This window comes from Salmo salar, chromosome 01 (assembly GCF_965601325.2).
Source record: "Salmo salar chromosome 01, fSalSal1, whole genome shotgun sequence".
In the NCBI taxonomy this organism is placed as follows: domain Eukaryota; kingdom Metazoa; phylum Chordata; class Actinopteri; order Salmoniformes; family Salmonidae; genus Salmo; species Salmo salar.
Window position 1 is genome coordinate 106,973,701 of NC_138291.1, and position 18,800 is coordinate 106,992,500.

General features: G+C 48.0%; 1 protein-coding gene across 1 annotated transcript in view; it reads left to right on the forward strand.

The window, feature by feature from the left end:
• Positions 1-5,147: 5,147 nt before the first annotated feature.
• Positions 5,148-18,800, forward strand: part of LOC106593770 (WD repeat-containing and planar cell polarity effector protein fritz homolog) — a 54,643-nt gene continuing 40,990 nt past the window's right edge. Inside the window, exons 1-6 of the mRNA XM_082972885.1 lie at positions 5,148-5,254; positions 9,533-9,577; positions 12,386-12,436; positions 16,277-16,347; positions 16,887-16,946; positions 17,652-17,766. Coding sequence (XP_082829011.1) covers positions 5,194-5,254; positions 9,533-9,577; positions 12,386-12,436; positions 16,277-16,347; positions 16,887-16,946; positions 17,652-17,766 — 403 coding nt within the window. The 5' untranslated portion in view covers positions 5,148-5,193. The remainder of the gene's footprint in view (positions 5,255-9,532; positions 9,578-12,385; positions 12,437-16,276; positions 16,348-16,886; positions 16,947-17,651; positions 17,767-18,800) is intronic.

An 18,800-nucleotide genomic window follows, 5' to 3' on the forward strand; every position in this document is an offset into this window, starting at 1 on the left:
ACCCCCTCTCTCTCTCTACCTCTACCACCCCCTCCCTCGCTCTCTCTCTCTACCTCTACCACCCCCTCCCTCTCTCTCTCTTTCCCACTTTTGTATCTTTCTTTCTCTTTCTGTTTTCTTATCTCTCTCACAGTGAGTCCATAGCCTTTGATGAAGTGAATCTATAGCCATACTGTTGATGAAGTGAGTCCATAGCCTTTGATGAAGTGAATCTATAGCCATACTGTTGATGAAGTGAGTCTATAGCCATACTGTTGATGAAGTGAGTCTATAACCATACTGTTGATGAAGTGAGTCTATAACCATACTGTTGATGAAGTGAGTCCATAACCATACTGTTGATGAAGTGAGTCCATAGCCATACTGTTGATGAAGTGAGTCCATAACCATACTGTTGATGAAGTGAGTCTATAACCATACTGTTGATGAAGTGAGTCCATAACCATACTGTTGATGAAGTGAGTCTATAACCATACTGTTGATGAAGTGAGTCCATAGCCATACTGTTGATGAAGTGAGTCTATAACCATACTATTGATGAAGTGAGTCTATAGCCATACTGTTGAAGTGAGTCCATAGCCATACTGTTGATGAAGTGAGTCTATAACCATACTGTTGATGAAGTGAATCCATAGCCATACTGTTGATGAAGTGAGTCTATAACCATACTATTGATGAAGTGAGTCTATAGCCATACTGTTGAAGTGAGTCTATAACCATACTGTTGATGAAGTGAGTCTATAACCATACTGTTGATGAAGTGAGTCTATAACCATACTGTTGATGAAGTGAGTCCATAACCATACTGTTGATGAAGTGAGTCCATAACCATACTGTTGATGAAGTGAGTCCATAACCATACTGTTGAGGAAGTGAGTCTATAACCATACTGTTGATGAAGTGAGTCCATAACCATACTGTTGATGAAGTGAGTCCATAACCATACTGTTGATGAAGTGAGTCCATAACCATACTGTTGATGAAGTGAGTCTATAACCATACTGTTGATGAAGTGAGTCTATAACCATACTGTTGATGAAGTGAGTCCATAACCATACTGTTGATGAAGTGAGTCTATAACCATACTGTTGATGAAGTGAGTCCATAACCATACTGTTGATGAAGTGAGTCCATAGCCATACTGTTGATGAAGTGAGTCTATAACCATACTGTTAATGAAGTGAGTCCATAACCATACTGTTGTTGAAGTGAGTCCATAGCCATACTGTTGATGAAGTGAGTCCATACCCTTACTGTTGATGAAGTGAGTCCATAACCATACTGTTGATGAAGTGAGTCCATAACCATACTGTTGATGAAGTGAGTCTATAACCATACTGTTGATGAAGTGAGTCCATAGCCATACTGTTGATGAAGTGAGTCCATAGCCATACTGTTGATGAAGTGAGTCCATAACCATACTGTTGATGAAGTGAGTCTATAGCCATACTGTTGAAGTGAGTCTATAACCATACTGTTGATGAAGTGAGTCCATAGCCATACTGTTGATGAAGTGAGTCCATAACCATACTGTTAATGAAGTGAGTCCACATTCTTACTGTTGAAGTGAGTCCATAGCCATACTGTTAATGAAGTGAGTCCATAGCCATACTGTTGATGAAGTGAGTCCATAACCATACTGTTAATGAAGTGAGTCCACATTCTTACTGTTGAAGTGAGTCCATAGCCATACTGTTAATGAAGTGAGTCCATAGCCATACTGTTGATGAAGTGAGTCTATAACCATACTGTTGATGAAGTGAGTCCATAACCATACTGTTGATGAAGTGAGTCCATAGCCATACTGTTGATGAAGTGAGTCCATAACCATACTGTTGATGAAGTGAGTCTATAACCATACTGTTGATGAAGTGAGTCCATAGCCATACTGTTGATGAAGTGAGTCCATAGCCATACTGTTGATGAAGTGAGTCCATAACCATACTGTTGATGAAGTGAGTCCATAGCCATACTGTTGATGAAGAGAGTCCATAACCATACTGTTGATGAAGTGAGTCCATAGCCATACTGTTGATGAAGTGAGTCCATAACCATACTGTTGATGAAGTGAGTCCATAGCCATACTGTTGATGAAGTGAGTCCATAGCCATACTGTTGATGAAGTGAGTCCATAACCATACTGTTGATGAAGTGAGTCCATAGCCATACTGTTGATGAAGTGAGTCCGTAGCCATACTGTTGATGAAGTGAGTCCATAACCATACTGTTGATGAAGTGAGTCCATAGCCATACTGTTGATGAAGTGAGTCCATAGCCATACTGTTGATGAAGTGAGTCCATAGCCATACTGTTGATGAAGTGAGTCCATAGCCATACTGTTGATGAAGTGAGTCCATAACCATACTGTTGATGAAGTGAGTCTATAGCCATACTGTTGATGAAGTGAGTCCATAGCCATACTGTTGATGAAGTGAGTCCATAGCCATACTGTTGATGAAGAGAGTCCATAACCATACTGTTGATGAAGTGAGTCCATAGCCATACTGTTGATGAAGTGAGTCCATAACCATACTGTTGATGAAGTGAGTCCATAGCCATACTGTTGATGAAGTGAGTCCATAGCCATACCGTTGATGAAGTGAGTCCATAACCATACTGTTGATGAAGTGAGTCCATAGCCATACTGTTGATGAAGTGAGTCCGTAGCCATACTGTTGATGAAGTGAGTCCATAACCATACTGTTGATGAAGTGAGTCCATAACCATACTGTTGATGAAGTGAGTCCATAGCCATACTGTTGATGAAGTGAGTCCATAGCCATACTGTTGATGAAGTGAGTCCATAGCCATACTGTTGATGAAGTGAGTCCATAGCCATACTGTTGATGAAGTGAGTCCATAGCCATACTGTTGATGAAGTGAGTCCATAGCCATACTGTTGATGAAGTGAGTCCATAGCCATACTGTTGATGAAGTGAGTCCATAGCCATACTGTTGATGAAGTGAGTCCATAACCATACTGTTGATGAAGTGAGTCCATAACCATACTGTTGATGAAGTGAATCTATAACCATACTGTTGATGAAGTGAGTCCATAGCCATACTGTTGATGAAGTGAGTCCATAGCCATACTGTTGATGAAGTGAGTCCATAACCATACTGTTGATGAAGTGAGTCCATAACCATACTGTTGATGAAGTGAGTCTATAACCATACTGTTGATGAAGTGAGTCCATAGCCATACTGTTGATGAAGTGAGTCTATAACCATACTGTTGATGAAGTGAGTCCATACCTTTTGTGTGTTGTTGTTGTTATCGGCGTGAACATGGACACACACATACCCTGCCTTCACAATCAAACACACACACACTGCTGTTACACTTCTCTAATTCTCACTCGGCTCGACTCTCACACACTGTCTCACACACACACACACACACACACACACACTATGCCCCCTGACCACACACACACACACACACACACACACACACACACACACACACACACACACACACACACACACTATGCCCCCTGACCACACACACACACACACACACACACACACACACACACACACACACACACACACACACACACACACATACACACACACACCCACACACACACACTATGCCCCTGACCACACACACACACACACCAATTGGAGGGAGCGTCAGCTGTTCTTGACTAGCTGCCACACTTCACAAAGGAGACCAAAATATGTCCTGATTCCTTTTCTTTCCACCTCTCTGTAGGAGTTGTCTCAAAGTGTCGACTGGACACGGAGACACAAAGTGCATCCCAGTGTTCTCTAATCCAACAATCCTTTCCAAACGTATTGATACCCAGGAAAACATGCCGTTCCTACAGAAACCTTTTGGAAGCTCCGGTATACCCACACTACTGTCTCTGATATGACCCCTGAACTGTAGCGCCCAGACACCCAGCTATCTCTCTTTGCTAAATGACAGATTTCCTTTTCCTCACTTCATGGCCATATTGGTTTCCCTTCAGAAAAGGGCTGACTTCCAGTTGAAGCAGGTTATTATAGGATAAAGGAATCCTCTTATGTCAGTAAACTAGTTACAGTGATACAGCAGTGCTGCTACCCCAGCGTTTCAGTGGCGCCATGTTTATCTGTTTATTATTGGTGTGTGTGTGTGTGTGTGTGTGTGTGTGTGTGTGTGTGTGTGTGTGTGTGTGTGTGTGTGTGTGTGTGTGTGTGTGTGTGTGTGTGTGTGTGTGTGTGTGTGTGTGTGTGTGTGGTGGGTGGAGTGAGAGTTTCTTTCCCCACAGCAGGAGCAAGGGACAGAGATAAGAGAGAGTTCAGCCTCAGCAATATGGAGCGAGGGAGGGAGGGAGGGAGGGATGGAGGGATCAGGAGAGAAAGTGAAGGAGAGTCCATCCTCAGCATTATGAAGGGATGGAGAGATGGAGAGACGGAGGGAGAGAAAGGAAGAGAGAGTCCACCCTTAGCATTATGGAGGGAGGGAGGGAGGGAGGGAGGGGAGGGAGGGAGGGAGGGAAAGGAAGAGAGAGTCCAGCGTCAGCAGTAACCTGGTCATGGATGAGAGAGGGATGGAGCAAGGGAGGAAAAGAGAAAGAGAGGGAGAAAGATGATGTGGGGGAGAGAGAGATTTGTCCTCTTCATCAACAGACAGTGATGTGTGTGGAATGATAGGTTCTTCATCACTAATACATCATAATTAGCTGGGTGTGTATATTTCACTAATGTAAATGTTTGAATTTTTGTTGCATATCCCAACAGAGAGTGGGGTCACAGCCCGGGTCAGATATTATCAACGTTGACCCAGGAGCAATGAAGGTTAAGTGCCTTGCTCAAGGGCACATTGACAGATGTTTCACCTGGTCGGCTCGGGGATTCGAACTAAGGACCTTTCTCTCTAACCGCCAAGCTACCTGCCCCCCCACTACCTATGATGTGGGTGCACTATAGCAGGGCCTTCTTAGAGTTCACTTTGATTGTGTGTGTGTGTGTGTGTGTGTGTGTGTGTGTGTGTGTGTGTGTGTGTGTGTGTGTGTGTGTGTGTGTGTGTGAGACCCTCAGCACCCTCTATGTAACCCCTCCACCGTTCTCCACATACGCGTTCATCACCACTACAGGTGTATCTGTCATGTTGTTTTGTCTGCCCTTTTTCTCCTGATTTCACTCGTTCCCTACTTTCCCCTCCTCTCTCTGCAGTCTCGGGTTCCCCTCCTTCGTCAGATGGCGTTCTGCTTGGCCGAGCTTCACTGCTGGTCCTCCAGCAGCTCACTACAAGTCAGAGGTTTGTGTGTCTGTTTTAGAGACAGCTTCACTGTTGGTCCTCCAGCAGCTCACTACAAGTGGAATGTATTACTACACTTGTGTATGTTTCAAATTCATTCTTTTATTTAATGTCAATTCTTTCTGATCAAATACATTTAAGACTCTTCTGGTTCTGAACTTGTACGTTCTATCCATTAACTCACATTTCTCCCATTGACATGTGTCCGTCTCCCATTGACATGTGTCCATCTCCCATTGACATGTGTCCGTCTCCCATTGACATGTGTCCGTCTCCCATTGACATGTGTCCGTCTCCCATTGACATGTGTCCGTCTCCCATTGACGTGTCCGTCTCCCATTGACATGTGTCCGTCTCCCATTGACATGTGTCCGTCTCCCATTGACATGTGTCCGTCTCCCATTGACATACACTACCATTCAAAAGTTTGGGGTCACTTAGAAATGTCCTACTTAGAAGGCCAGCATCCCAGAGTCTCCTCTTCACTGTTGACGTTGAGGCTGGTGTTTTGCGGGTACTATTTAATGAAGCTGCCAGTTGAGGACTTGTGAGGCGTCTGTTTCTCAAACTAGACACTCTAATGTACTTGTCCTCTTGCTCAGTTGTGCCTCCCACTCCTCTTTCTATTCTGGTTAGAGCCAGTTTGCGCTGTTCTGTGAAGGGAGTAGTACACAGCGTTGTACGAGATCTTCAGTTTCTTGGCAATTTCTCGCATGGAATAGCCTTAATTTCTCTGAACATTGACTGACGAGTTTCAGAAGAAAGTTCTTTGTTTCTGGCCATTTTGAGCCTGTAATTGAACCCACAAATGCTGATGCTCCAGATACTCAACTAGTCTAAAGAAGGCCAGTTTTATTGCTTCTTTAATCACACCCGTTTTCAGCTGTGCTAACATAATTGCAAAAGGGTTTTCTAATGATCAATTAGCCTTTTAAAATGATAAACTTGGATTAGCTAACACAACGTGCCATTGGAACACAGGAGTGATGGTTGCTGATAATGGGTCTCTGTACGCCTATGTAGATATTCCATTCAAAATCTGCCGTTTCCAGCAACAATAGTCATTTACAACATTAACAATGTCTACACTGTATTTCTGATCAATTTGATGTTATTTTAATGGACAAAAAAATGGCTTTTCTTTAAAAATCAAGGACATTTCTAAGTGACCCCAAACTTTTGAACGGTAGTGTATGTCTGTCTCCCATTGACGTGAGCCTGTCTCCCATTGAGGTGAGCCTGTCTCCCATTGACGTGAGCCTGTCTCCCATTGACGTGAGCCTGTCTCCCATTGACGTGCGCCTGTCTCCCATTGACGTGAGTCTGTCTCCCATTGACGTGAGTCTGTCTCCCCATTGACGTGAGCCTGTCTCCCATTGACGTGAGTCTGTCTCCCATTGACGTGAGCCTGTCTCCCATTGACGTGAGCCTGTCTCCCATTGAGGTGAGCCTGTCTCCCATTGACGTGAGCCTGTCTCCCATTGACGTGAGCCTGTCTCCCATTGACGTGAGCCTGTCTCCCATTGACGGTGAGCCTGTCTCCCATTGAGGTGAGCCTGTCTCCCATTGAGGTGAGCCTGTCTCCCATTGAGGTGAGTCTGTCTCCCATTGACGTGAGTCTGTCTCCCATTGACGTGAGCCTGTCTCCCATTGACGTGAGCCTGTCTCCCATTGACGTGAGCCTGTCTCCCATTGACGTGAGCCTGTCTCCCATTGACGTGAGCCTGTCTCCCATTGACGTGAGCCTGTCTCCCATTGATGTGAGCCTGTCTCCATTGACGTGAGCCTGTCTCCCATTGACGTGAGCCTGTCTCCCATTGACGTGAGCCTGTCTCCCATTGAGGTGAGCCTGCTCCTGTCCCCATTGACGTGAGCCTGTCTCCCATTGACGTGAGCCTGTCTCCCATTGAGGTGAGCCTGTCTCCCATTGACATAAATGAATGGTCCTTTAGCTCAGTTGGTAGAGCATTGCTCTTGGGATCAATTCCCGCTGGGGCCCCCCATATGTAAAATGTATGCAGACATGACTGTAAGGAGCTTTGGATAAAAGCGTCTGCTAATATTATATACTGTATATTAATAATGTAAGACATTCTGAATGAACCAATTATCTCAATTGTGAATGGGACCTTTACTGTTCATTTGTCGTCTATGCTCTAGGCTTACGATGACCGCCAACCAACCCCTGACCTTTATGACCTTGTGGGTGGGCCCTACGTTTGAGTCGGGGTTGACAGTTGCTGTCTGTCTCTCCACGCCTATCTGTTCATCTTTTCAGTCACAGAGAAATAAATGTTATTTTTCTTGTTTAGCTTCCCTTCAGGTCTCTTCTTTTCCAGTCTGGTAAGCTTCAGGCGGAGATAGTGTCTCTGAGGCCAAACCGTGTGTGTGTGTGTGTGTGTGTGTGTGTGTGTGTGTGTGTGTGACAGGTGTGTGTGTCGTGGTTATATTAGTTTATTTGTGACTTTGTGTTTTTTGCTATCAGAGGAAACGTTGGGTGGAGGGATATATCAGGATGGTGGCTTGAGGTGGTGAGGCGTGACGCTCCCCTGCCAACCCCTGTCTGTACAGTATACATCCGCCCAAAATCCTAGTTACCTGTCTGGAGGATACATATCAAACAGGACAGATGGAAATACTATGAAAGTGTGTGTGTGTGTGTGTGTGTGTGTGTGTGTGTGTGTGTGTGTGTGTGTGTGTGTGTGTATGCGTCAGCGCTCCCCTTTATTAGTGTGACCTGTTCTAAGGAGCAGCAGCAGAAGACACACACACACCCACACACACGCCAGCAGCAGCAGAGAGGACGTGATAAAATAGTGATGTGCTGTGAGAATCCTGGCCCGGCCCGGAGTTTGGGCCGTCGCTAATAACACCCAATGAAAGTCTAGTCTCAGCAGTTTAGGGGTAGAGGTGTGTGTGTGTTGATTAGGTGCAACTAGGCATGTGTGGGATGGAGTCTGTCCTGGAGGTGAAGGGAGGCTACAGAGGCTTCTCTCTTCATCAGTGTTATATCCCTCCTTCTCCTATCCCTCCCTCCTCCTCCCTCCTCTATCCCCCTCTCCCTCCCTCCCTCCTCTATCCCTCCCTCCTCCTCTATCCCTCCTCCTCCTCTATCCCTCCCTCCCTCCCTTCTCCTCCTATCCCTCCCTCCCTCCTCCTCCTCTATCCCTCCCTCCTCCTCTATCCCTCCTCCTCCTCTATCCCTCCCTCCCTCCCTCCCTTCTCCTCTATCCCTCACTCCCTCCCTCCCTCCCTCCCTCCTCTATCCCTCCCTCCTCCTCTATCCCTCCTCCTCCTCTATCCCTCCCTCCCTCCCTTCTCCTCTATCCCTCCCTCCCCCTCCTCCTCTATCCCTCCTCCTCTATCCCTCCATCCACTCTCTCCCTCCCTCCCTCCCTCCCTCCCTCCCTCCCTCCCTCCCTCCCTCCCTCCCTCCCTCCCTCCTCCCTCTCTCCCTCCCTCCTCTATCCCTCCCTCCTCCACTCCCTCCCTCCCTCCCTCCCTCCCTCCCTCCCTCCCTCCCTCCTCCCTCCCTCCCTCCCTTCCCTCCCTCCCTCCCTCCCTCCCTCCCTCCCTCCCTCCCTCCCTCCCTCCCTCCCTCCCTCCCTTCTCCTCTATCCCTCTATCCCTCCCTCTCTCCTTCTACTCTACCCTCCCTCCCTCCCTCCCTCCTCTTCTATTCCCTCCCTCCCTCCTCCTGTATTCCCTCCATCCTTCCCACCTCCTTTGCTCCCTCGTTATCTGGAGCGGAGTGCAGGCAGAAGGGACAGGACACTAGCTGATAGTGATTGTTTATCCCGTGGTGAGAAATTGCTGATCTGTCTGTTTTTCTGACAGACCGGTCTCGCTCTCTCTCTCTCTCTCTCTCTCTCTCTCTCTCTCTCTCTCTCTCTCTCTCTCTCTGTCTCCTCTCTCCATCTCGCTCTTTCCTTCCATCTCTTTCTCTCTCTCCTACCATCTCTTTCTCTCTCTCCTTCCATCTCTTTCTCTCTCTCCTTCCATCTCTTTCTCTCTCTCCTACCATCTCTTTCTCTCTCTCCTTCCATCTCTTTCTCTCTCTCCTTCCATCTCTTTCTCTCTCTCTATCCATCTCTTTCTCTCTCTCCTTCCATCTCTTTCTCTCTCTCCTTTCATCTCTTTCTCTCTCTCCTTTCATCTCTTTCTCTCTCTCCTTCCATCTCTTTCTCTCTCTCTGTCCATCTCTTTTTCTCTCTCTATCCATCTCTTTCTCTCTCTCCTTCCATCTCTCTCTCTCGTTCTTTCTCTCTCTGCACACAGATACAGATATTGGCACCTATCAGTACTATGACAAAAGAGAGCCAGGTAAATATGTTTACAATGTATATGTTCCTATTTCCACACACACACACACACACACACACACACACACACACACACACACACACACACACACACACACACACACACGTCTGCATGTTGAGCAGCTGCACGTCTCTTGTCCATCTTCAGCGAGATGATGCTCTCGCTCAAAGCCATTTAATTTGGAGGATTACAGAAGGATGTCTTGATATCTCAGTGGAGGAGAAGAGAGGAGGAGGGAGAACAAAGGAGAGAGAGAGAGAGAGAGCAGAGAGTACTACATCGCGTCGGCTAATTTAAGCTGTGCAAATTGATAATAGCCTCTATTAACTACACACACACACACACACACACACACACACACACACACACACACACACACACACACACACACACACACACACATTAACCTCAAATGTAAGACACCGTTCTTTCCACAAGAGGGAGTCCCAGGCTCATTAGAATTACTAAGGGACCCCCCCTACAGTCCCTCACCCCTTAGGCACAGATCTAGGATCAGCTCCCACTCCCCGCCCCCCCAGACCCTCAGATCTAGGATCAGCTCCCACTCCCCGCCCCCCCAGACCCTCAGCTCTAGGATCAGCTCCTCCCCGCCCCCCCGGACCATCAGATCTAGGATCAGCTCCCACTCCCCGCCCCCCCAGGCCCACAGCTCTAGGATCAGCTCCTCCTCCCCCCACTGACCCTCAGCTCTAGGATCAGCTCCCACTCCCCGCCCCCCCAGACCCACAGCTCAAGGATCAGCTCCTACTCCCCGCCCCCCCAGACCCACAGCTCAAGGATCAGCTCCCACTCCCCGCCCCCCCAGACCCACAGCTCTAGGATCAGCTCCTCCTCCCCCCACTGACCCTCAGATCTAGGATCAGCTCCTCCTCCCCCCACAGACCCTCAGCTCTAAGATCAGCTCCCACTCCCCCCACTGACCCTCAGCTCCAAGATCAGCTCCCACTCCCCCCACTGACCCTCAGATCTAGGATCAGCTCCTCCTCCCCCCACAGACCCTCAGCTCTAAGATCAGCTCCCCCTCCCCCCACTGACCCTCAGCTCTAGGATCAGCTCCTCCTCCCCCCACTGACCCTCAGATCTAGGATCAGCTCCTCCTCGCCCCCCCAGACCCTCAGCTCTAGGATCAGCTCCTCCTCCCCCCCAGACCCTCAGATCAAGGATCAGCTCCCACTCCCCCCACTGACCCTCAGCTCTAGGATCAGCTCCCACTCCCCGCCTCCCCAGACCCTCAACTCTCAGATCAGCTCCTCCTCCCCCCAGACCCTCAGATCTAGGATCAGCTCCCACTCCCCGCCCCCCCAGACCCTCAGATCTAGGATCAGCTCCCACTCCCCGCCCCCCCAGACCCCCAGATCTAGGATCAGCTCCCACTCCCCGCCCCCCCAGACCCTCAGCTCTAGGATCAGCTCCTCCCCGCCCCCCCAGACCCTCAGATCTAGGATCAGCTCCCACTCCCCGCCCCCCCAGACCCACAGCTCTAGGATCAGCTCCTCCTCCCCCCACTGACCCTCAGCTCTAGGATCAGCTCCACTCCCCGCCCCCCCAGACCCATAGCTCAAGGATCAGCTCCCACTCCCCGCCCCCCCAGACCCACAGCTCTAGGATCAGCTCCTCCTCCCCCCACTGACCCTCAGATCTAGGATCAGCTCCTCCTCCCCCCACAGACCCTCAGCTCTAAGATCAGCTCCCCCTCCCCCCACTGACCCTCAGCTCTAGGATCAGCTCCTCCTCCCCCCACTGACCCTCAGATCTAGGATCAGCTCCTCCTCGCCCCCCCCAGACCCTCAGCTCTAGGATCAGCTCCTCCTCCCCCCCAGACCCTCAGATCTAGGATCAGCTCCCACTCCCCCCACTGACCCTCAGCTCTAGGATCAGCTCCCACTCCCCGCCCCCCCAGACCCTCAGCTCTAGGATCAGCTCCTCCTCCCCCCAGACCCTCAGATCTAGGATCAGCTCCCACTCCCCGCCCCCCCAGACCCTCAGATCTAGGATCAGCTCCCACTCCCCGCCCCCCCCCAGACCCTCAGATCTAGGATCAGCTCCTCCTCCCCCCCAGACCCTCAGCTCTAGGATCAGCTCCTCCTCCCCCCAGACCCTCAGATCTAGGATCAGCTCCCACTCCCCGCCCCCCCAGACCCTCAGATCTAGGATCAGCTCCCACTCCCCGCCCCCCCCAGACCCTCAGATCTAGGATCAGCTCCTCCTCCCCCCCAGACCCTCAGCTCTAGGATCAGCTCCTCCTCCCCCCACTGACCCTCAGCTCTAGGATCAGCTCCCCCCTGACCTTAACTGTAGGGGGAGAAACCACTAAACTGACCTTGGATCAGCGTATGGGGCACTAGGGGCTACTCCTACTCTGTCCTGAAGCAGGTGGCTGTGTCTGGGTGTCCTCTCAGCCTCTTATCTGATTAGGGACCACTAATCCTGGAAGTGGCCTAAACTGCCAGCGGGGCCTGCCAGATCCTACCAGACAGGCCACTTTCCTGCTCCCGGCGGCTGAGTGAGGAGGCTTGGGCTAGGCTGTCGACTGGTCATGTTGGAGGGGCTCTGTTTAGCACTGGCTTGCTGTTCCTGTCCCACCTGGAAACACACCTACACACACACACACACACACACACACACACACACACACACACACACACACACACACACACACACACACACACACACACTAACCCTCTCTTGACACATAGACAACACTGACATGTACATAGCATACACCTGAAACAGTAGAACAGTCTACCTCATTGTTTTGGACCTCCTGTACTGTCCTCTTTCTTTCAGCCATCCCATCAGAGCACCACTACTACACTGACAAACAGTATTTCTCTGAATGTAAGTCCTTTCAAATCACTGCCCTCACAACACAAACCTTATGCAGAAATGACTAACATTATAACAAGCCGTAGGTGATAGTATTTTGGTGGGTTATATTGTACTGTGTTGAGGCAAAAGGGAGTTCAGGAGAAGTGAGATCATTTGGGGTGGGTGATGTTGTAGTGGGGTTGTGTTGGAATAGGTTGAAGAACAGGTCAAGTGTGGTATTTGGGGGATGGGATGAAGTGGGGACTGGTTGAGCGGGTAGGTGTGTGTGTGTTCTCCCCAGTCCAAACACCCCAGAGTGGTACCATTAGGGACCTGATCATCATCATACCAGGAGGACCATTTTCCATGAAATAACTCTTAGCTAGTCAATCTGTCAATCAACCTGACTCTCTCTCGCTCTCTACTCATTCATCTTTCTCTCTTCTCTTTCTCATCTCTTCTCTCTCTCATCTCTCTCATCTCTCTCTCTCTCATCTCTCTCTCCCCCCATCTCTTCCTCTCTCTCTTCTCTCTCTCCCCATCTCTTCCTCTCTCCCTCTCTCGCCCAGGAGGGGAATACAAACACCCTTATCAGGAGACAAACACGCGTCCCCCTGCCCTCCTCCTCCCATCTCCCCTCTCCCCCGCTACCTCATTTGCATGTATCTGCTTCCCCACTCCCACTCGTTGTAGAAGGAGACTACGTCTCTTAATACTTTCTTTTTAAATAGAGAGGAGGAGGGAAAAACTGATAGGAAAACGATTAGGCCATCTTGAAAAAGCAGACCTCCTTACCTTCCATATTAACGCTCATGTATATGCACAGGGAAGGACTAGGCCCCAGAATTCAATTAACTTTTTTTAGTTTTTTTTTCTTCTGTCTCTCTCTCCGCCAGTGGAGGGAGCGATGGGGAGAGTATGGGGAAATGACAGGGTTTGTGTGTGGAACGAGGTAGTTTCAAGTGGCGTGTGTATTTAGATGTGTTCTGCTAACTTTGAGTTTGTCTTCCCGCAGAGGCTGGGGTAGAGATAACTGTAGGAGAGTGTTACTGGCTGGCTGGCTACTGCTCTCAGAGACTCAGAGACTAAAACCTTACATCAAACAAATATGGCTTATCAATATTTGCGAGAGGTCTTTCAATAAGGAGAAAAGTGGATGTAGTGTATATTTGTTGGTAATGAGAGCTTTCTCATTGCTGGTGCTCTGAGGGTTCTTACAGCTCTAAAACATCTTCGCTCCATGTTTGATCAAAACACAACTTCAATAGGACACCTGTAGTTTGATCAAAACACAACTCTATAGGACACCTGTAGTTTGATCAAAACACAACTCTATAGGACACCTGTAGTTTGATCAAAACACAACTCTATAGGACACCTGTAGTTTGATCAAAACACAACTCTATAGGACACCTGTAGTTTGATCAAAACACAACTCTATAGGACACCTGCAGTTTGATCAAAACACAACTTCAATAGGACACCTGTAGTTTGATCAAAACACAACTCTATAGGACACCTGTAGTTTGATCAAAACACAACTCTATAGGACACCTGCAGTTTGATCAAAACACAACTTCAATAGGACACCTGTAGTTTGATCAAAACACAACTCTATAGGACACCTGTAGTTTGATCAAAACACAACTCTATAGGACACCTGCAGTTTGATCAAAACACAACTCTATAGGACACCTGTAGTTTGATCAAAACACAACTCTATAGGACACCTGTAGTTTGATCAAAACACAACTCTATAGGACACCTGTAGTTTGATCAAAACACAACTCTATAGGACACCTGTAGTTTGATCAAAACACAACTCTATAGGACACCTGTAGTTTGATCAAAACAACTCAATAGGACACCTGTAGTTTGATCAAAACACAACTCAATAGAACGCCTGTAGTTTGATCAAAACACAACTCAATATGACACCTGTAGTTTGATCAAAACACAACTCAATAGAACGCCTGTAGTTTGATCAAAACACAACTCAATAGGACGCCTGTAGTTTGATCAAAACACAACTCAATATGACACCTGTAGTTTGATCAAAACACAACTCAATATGACACCTGTAGTTTGATCAAAACAACTCAAATATGACACCTGTAGTTTGATCAAAACAACTCAATATGACACCTGTAGTTTGATCAAAACACAACTCTATAGGACACCTGCAGTTTGATCAAAACACAACTTCAATAGGACACCTGTAGTTTGATCAAAACACAACTCTATAGGACACCTGTAGTTTGATCAAAACACAACTCTATAGGACACCTGCAGTTTGATCAAAACACAACTCTATAGGACACCTGTAGTTTGATCAAAACACAACTCTATAGGACACCTGTAGTTTGATCAAAACACAACTCTATAGGACACCTGTAGTTTGATCAAAACACAACTCTATAGGACACCTGTAGTTTGATCAAAACACAACTCTATAGGACACCTGTAGTTTGATCAAAACAACTCAATAGGACACCTGTAGTTTGATCAAAACACAACTCAATAGAACGCCTGTAGTTTGATCAAAACACAACTCAATATGACACCTGTAGTTTGATCAAAACACAACTCAATAGAACGCCTGTAGTTTGATCAAAACACAACTCAATAGGACGCCTGTAGTTTGATCAAAACACAACTCAATATGACACCTGTAGTTTGATCAAAACACAACTCAATATGACACCTGTAGTTTGATCAAAACAACTCAAATATGACACCTGTAGTTTGATCAAAACAACTCGAATGTGACACCTGTAGTTTGATCAAAACACAACTCAATAGGACGCCTGTAGTTTGATCAAAACACAACTCAATAGGACACCTGTAGTTTGACCTAAACACAACTCTATATGACACCTGTAGTTTGATCAAAACACAACTCAAATATGACACCTGTAGTTTGATCAAAACACAACTCAATAGGACACCTGTAGTTTGATCAAAACACAACTCAATAGGACACCTGTAGTTTGATCAAAACACAACTCAAATATGACACCTGTAGTTTGATCAAAACACAACTCAAATATGACACCTGTAGTTTGATCACAACTCAAATATGACACCTGTAGTTTGATTGATCACAACTCAATATGACACCTGTAGTTTGATCAAAACACAACTCAATATGACACCTGTAGTTTTACTTAGAGGAGCGTCATATATAAATTGTCCTGTATGTATGACTCAGTTGGTAGAGCATGGCGATTGAAACACTAGGATTGTGGGCATTGTATGTATGACTTTAAGTCGCTTTGGGAAAAAGTGTCTGCTAAATGGTATTATTATTATTATTGTATTAGTAGTAGTAGTAATAAGTAATTCAGCAGATACACCTAACCAGGTTGGTGACTTACAATAAATCAACTGAGGAAGGTGAATGGCCCTCCAATCATCTAGATCCAATAGGATGGTCTTTAGCTTGCAGCCCTATAAAGTGGGAGTACAGAGAGACTCTCTAAGGGTGTTGTGTTTCCTACTCTAATTCCTAGACACATTGCTCCTTCCTAATTCCCTTCCTAGCCTCATTCTTCAAACCCAATGCCCTGCTCTCCATTTCTCCTTTCCAGGTGACCCTATTGTCCTTTAACCTCCCGTCTAAACATGTAGCGATGATGTATTTCTCCAATTGGTTTCATTCATTCCTTGACCTCTTGAAATTAAATTCCATGATTATCCCATTGGTTGGTTGGTTGGTTGGTTTTCCGGTCCGGTGTGCTCCCATGGGAGTTTGGGAATGGTTTGGGAATACTCTCTCTCTCCTTCCATATAAGTCACTTGACTAAACTTCCTGTTGTTTTCTTCTTTCCTCTTTCTTATGCTCATCCCCTCGTCTTGTTTTTCTCATAGCTCGCGGCTACTCGTGGACCCTCAGGAACCGTCGTCCGGAGAAGCTCCGTGATTCGCTCGAGAAGCTTGAGGTAACCGCCCCTAGGGTAGGGACGCCGGGAGTTTTCCCTTTCCGAAACGCCCGATTGATTAACAAATAGGGGCATCCTCTGTTTTCTTTCTCTCTCGGAATCCCTCGCTTCTCTCTCTCTCAACACCTCTCTTTCGCTCCCTGCTCTGTCATCGAGGGGGATATTTGAGGGGCTCAGGGACCTACAGGTTTCTCCTCATCCCTCCTCTCCATCTCCATCCCTCCTTCCTCCCCATTTTCTTCCTAGCATTACAGACGTATCTTTGTTTGCTCGGCCCTGGCTGAGCCTGTTCCCCCCCCACCCCTCCACCATTGTCTGAAACTAGACACATCTAGGCCCTCCCTCCCTCCCTCCCCTGCCATCTCCCAGCTGTGTTTGGAATACTTCTGGAATGACTGACCCTTACTCACACACGCCAAGTGCACAGACACACAGACACACAGACACACAGACAGTCACTTTCTCGCTCACTCACCTGCATCCTCTTTCCCGGTCTCTCGTCTCTCTCCCTCCCCCTACTCACTGTGTGTGTGTTTCAGGAGCTGTTGCAGACCAACTCAGTTGTTCACTCCAGATGGAAGAGCAAGCATTGCTGTCAGGTACACCCCCTTACACACTCGCGCTCTCTCCCTCTCTCTCTCCCTCTCCCCCCCCCCCCCCCCCCCCTCTCTCTCTCCCTCTCCCTCTCCCTCTCCCTCTCCCTCTCTCTCTCTCTCTCTCTCTCTCTCTCTCTCTCTCTCTCTCTCTCTCTCTCTCTCGGGTAGACTACACACCTCTTTACACATTATTTGTCAGATCCAAGGAGCATCCGCCTTTGCCAGTCAGTCAGAAATCAAATACCTGAACCAGACGCTCTCTAAGTGCCCCCCACCCCTCTACCCTGCTACAGACCCACTGGAGAGAGAACCCAACACCCCACCCCTCTACCCTGCTACAGACCCACTGGAGAGAGAACCCAACACCCCACCCCTCTACCCTGCTACAGACCCACTGGAGAGAGAACCCAACACCCCACCCCTCTACCCTGCTACAGACCCACTGGAGAGAGAACCCAACACCCCACCCCTCTACCCTGCTACAGACCCACTGGAGAGAGAACCCAACACCCCACCCCTCTACCCTGCTACAGACCCACTGGAGAGAGAACCCAACACCCCACCCCTCTACCCTGCTACAGACCCACTGGAGAGAGAACCCAACACCGCAGCCCCCTTTCCCTAGCTCCTAGCTCCTAGACCCTTTCCCTTTTTCGGCGGTTGGTGGAGATGTATCACGTGTGTTTGTATGTGTGTGTGTCTCCCTAGCTCATGCTGAGCAGTGGGGTACTGGTGACCCTGTCCCTAAATGGACCCCAGCTGGACCGTGTGTGTGTGGACCGGACACTTGTGGGTCGTCTGCCCGCCAACACTGTCAGTGATGGTGAGTTACTACACACACACACACACACACACACACACACACACACACACACACACACACACACACACACACACACACACACACACACACACACACACACGACACACACAGACACACACAGTGTAAGATGTTTTTAGAGTCAAAACTTACACTATATTTACAGCAGTATGTGGACACCCCTTCATATTAGTGGATTCGGCTGTTATTGTGAAGTGGAAACATCTAGGAGCAACAACGGCTCAGCCGCGAAGTGGTAGGCCACACAAACTCACAGAACAGGACCGCCGAGTGCTGAAGCGCGTAAAAATCATCTGTCCTTGGTTGTAACACTCACTACTGAGTTCCAAATTGTCTCTGGAAACAACATCAGCACAAGAACTGTTAGTCGGGAGCTTCATAAAATGGGTTTCCATGGCCGAGCAGCAGCACACAAGCCTAAGATCACCATGTGCAATGCCAAGAGTCGGCTGGAGTGGTGTAAAGCTCGCCACCATTGGACCCTGGAGCAGTCGCAAAGCATTCTCTGGAGTGATGAACCACGCTTCACTATCTGTCAGTCCGACGGAATAATCTGGGTTTGGTGGATGCCAGGAAAACGCTACCTCCCAAAATGCATAGTGACAACTGTAAAGTTTGGTGGAGGAGGAATAATGGTTTGGGGCTGTTCTTCATGTTTCAGGCTAGCCCCCTTAGTACCAGTAAAGGGAAATCTACAGCATACAATGACATTCTAGACCATTCTGTGCTTCCAACTTTGTGGCAAAAGTTTGGGGAAGGCCCTTCCCTGTTTCAGCATGACAATGCTCCTGTGCACAAAGCGAGGTCCATCCAGATATCGTTTGTCGATATCTGTATGATTAGATTAGATTATTAGATTAGACCTGGCTCGCAGTTGGCGTTCGTCCCAAAGGTATTCGATGGGGTTGAGGTCAGGGCTCTGTGAAGAACTTGACTGGCCTGCACAGAGCCCTGACCTCAACCCCATCGAACACCTTTGGGATGAATTTTTACGCCGACTGCGAGCCCTAATCACC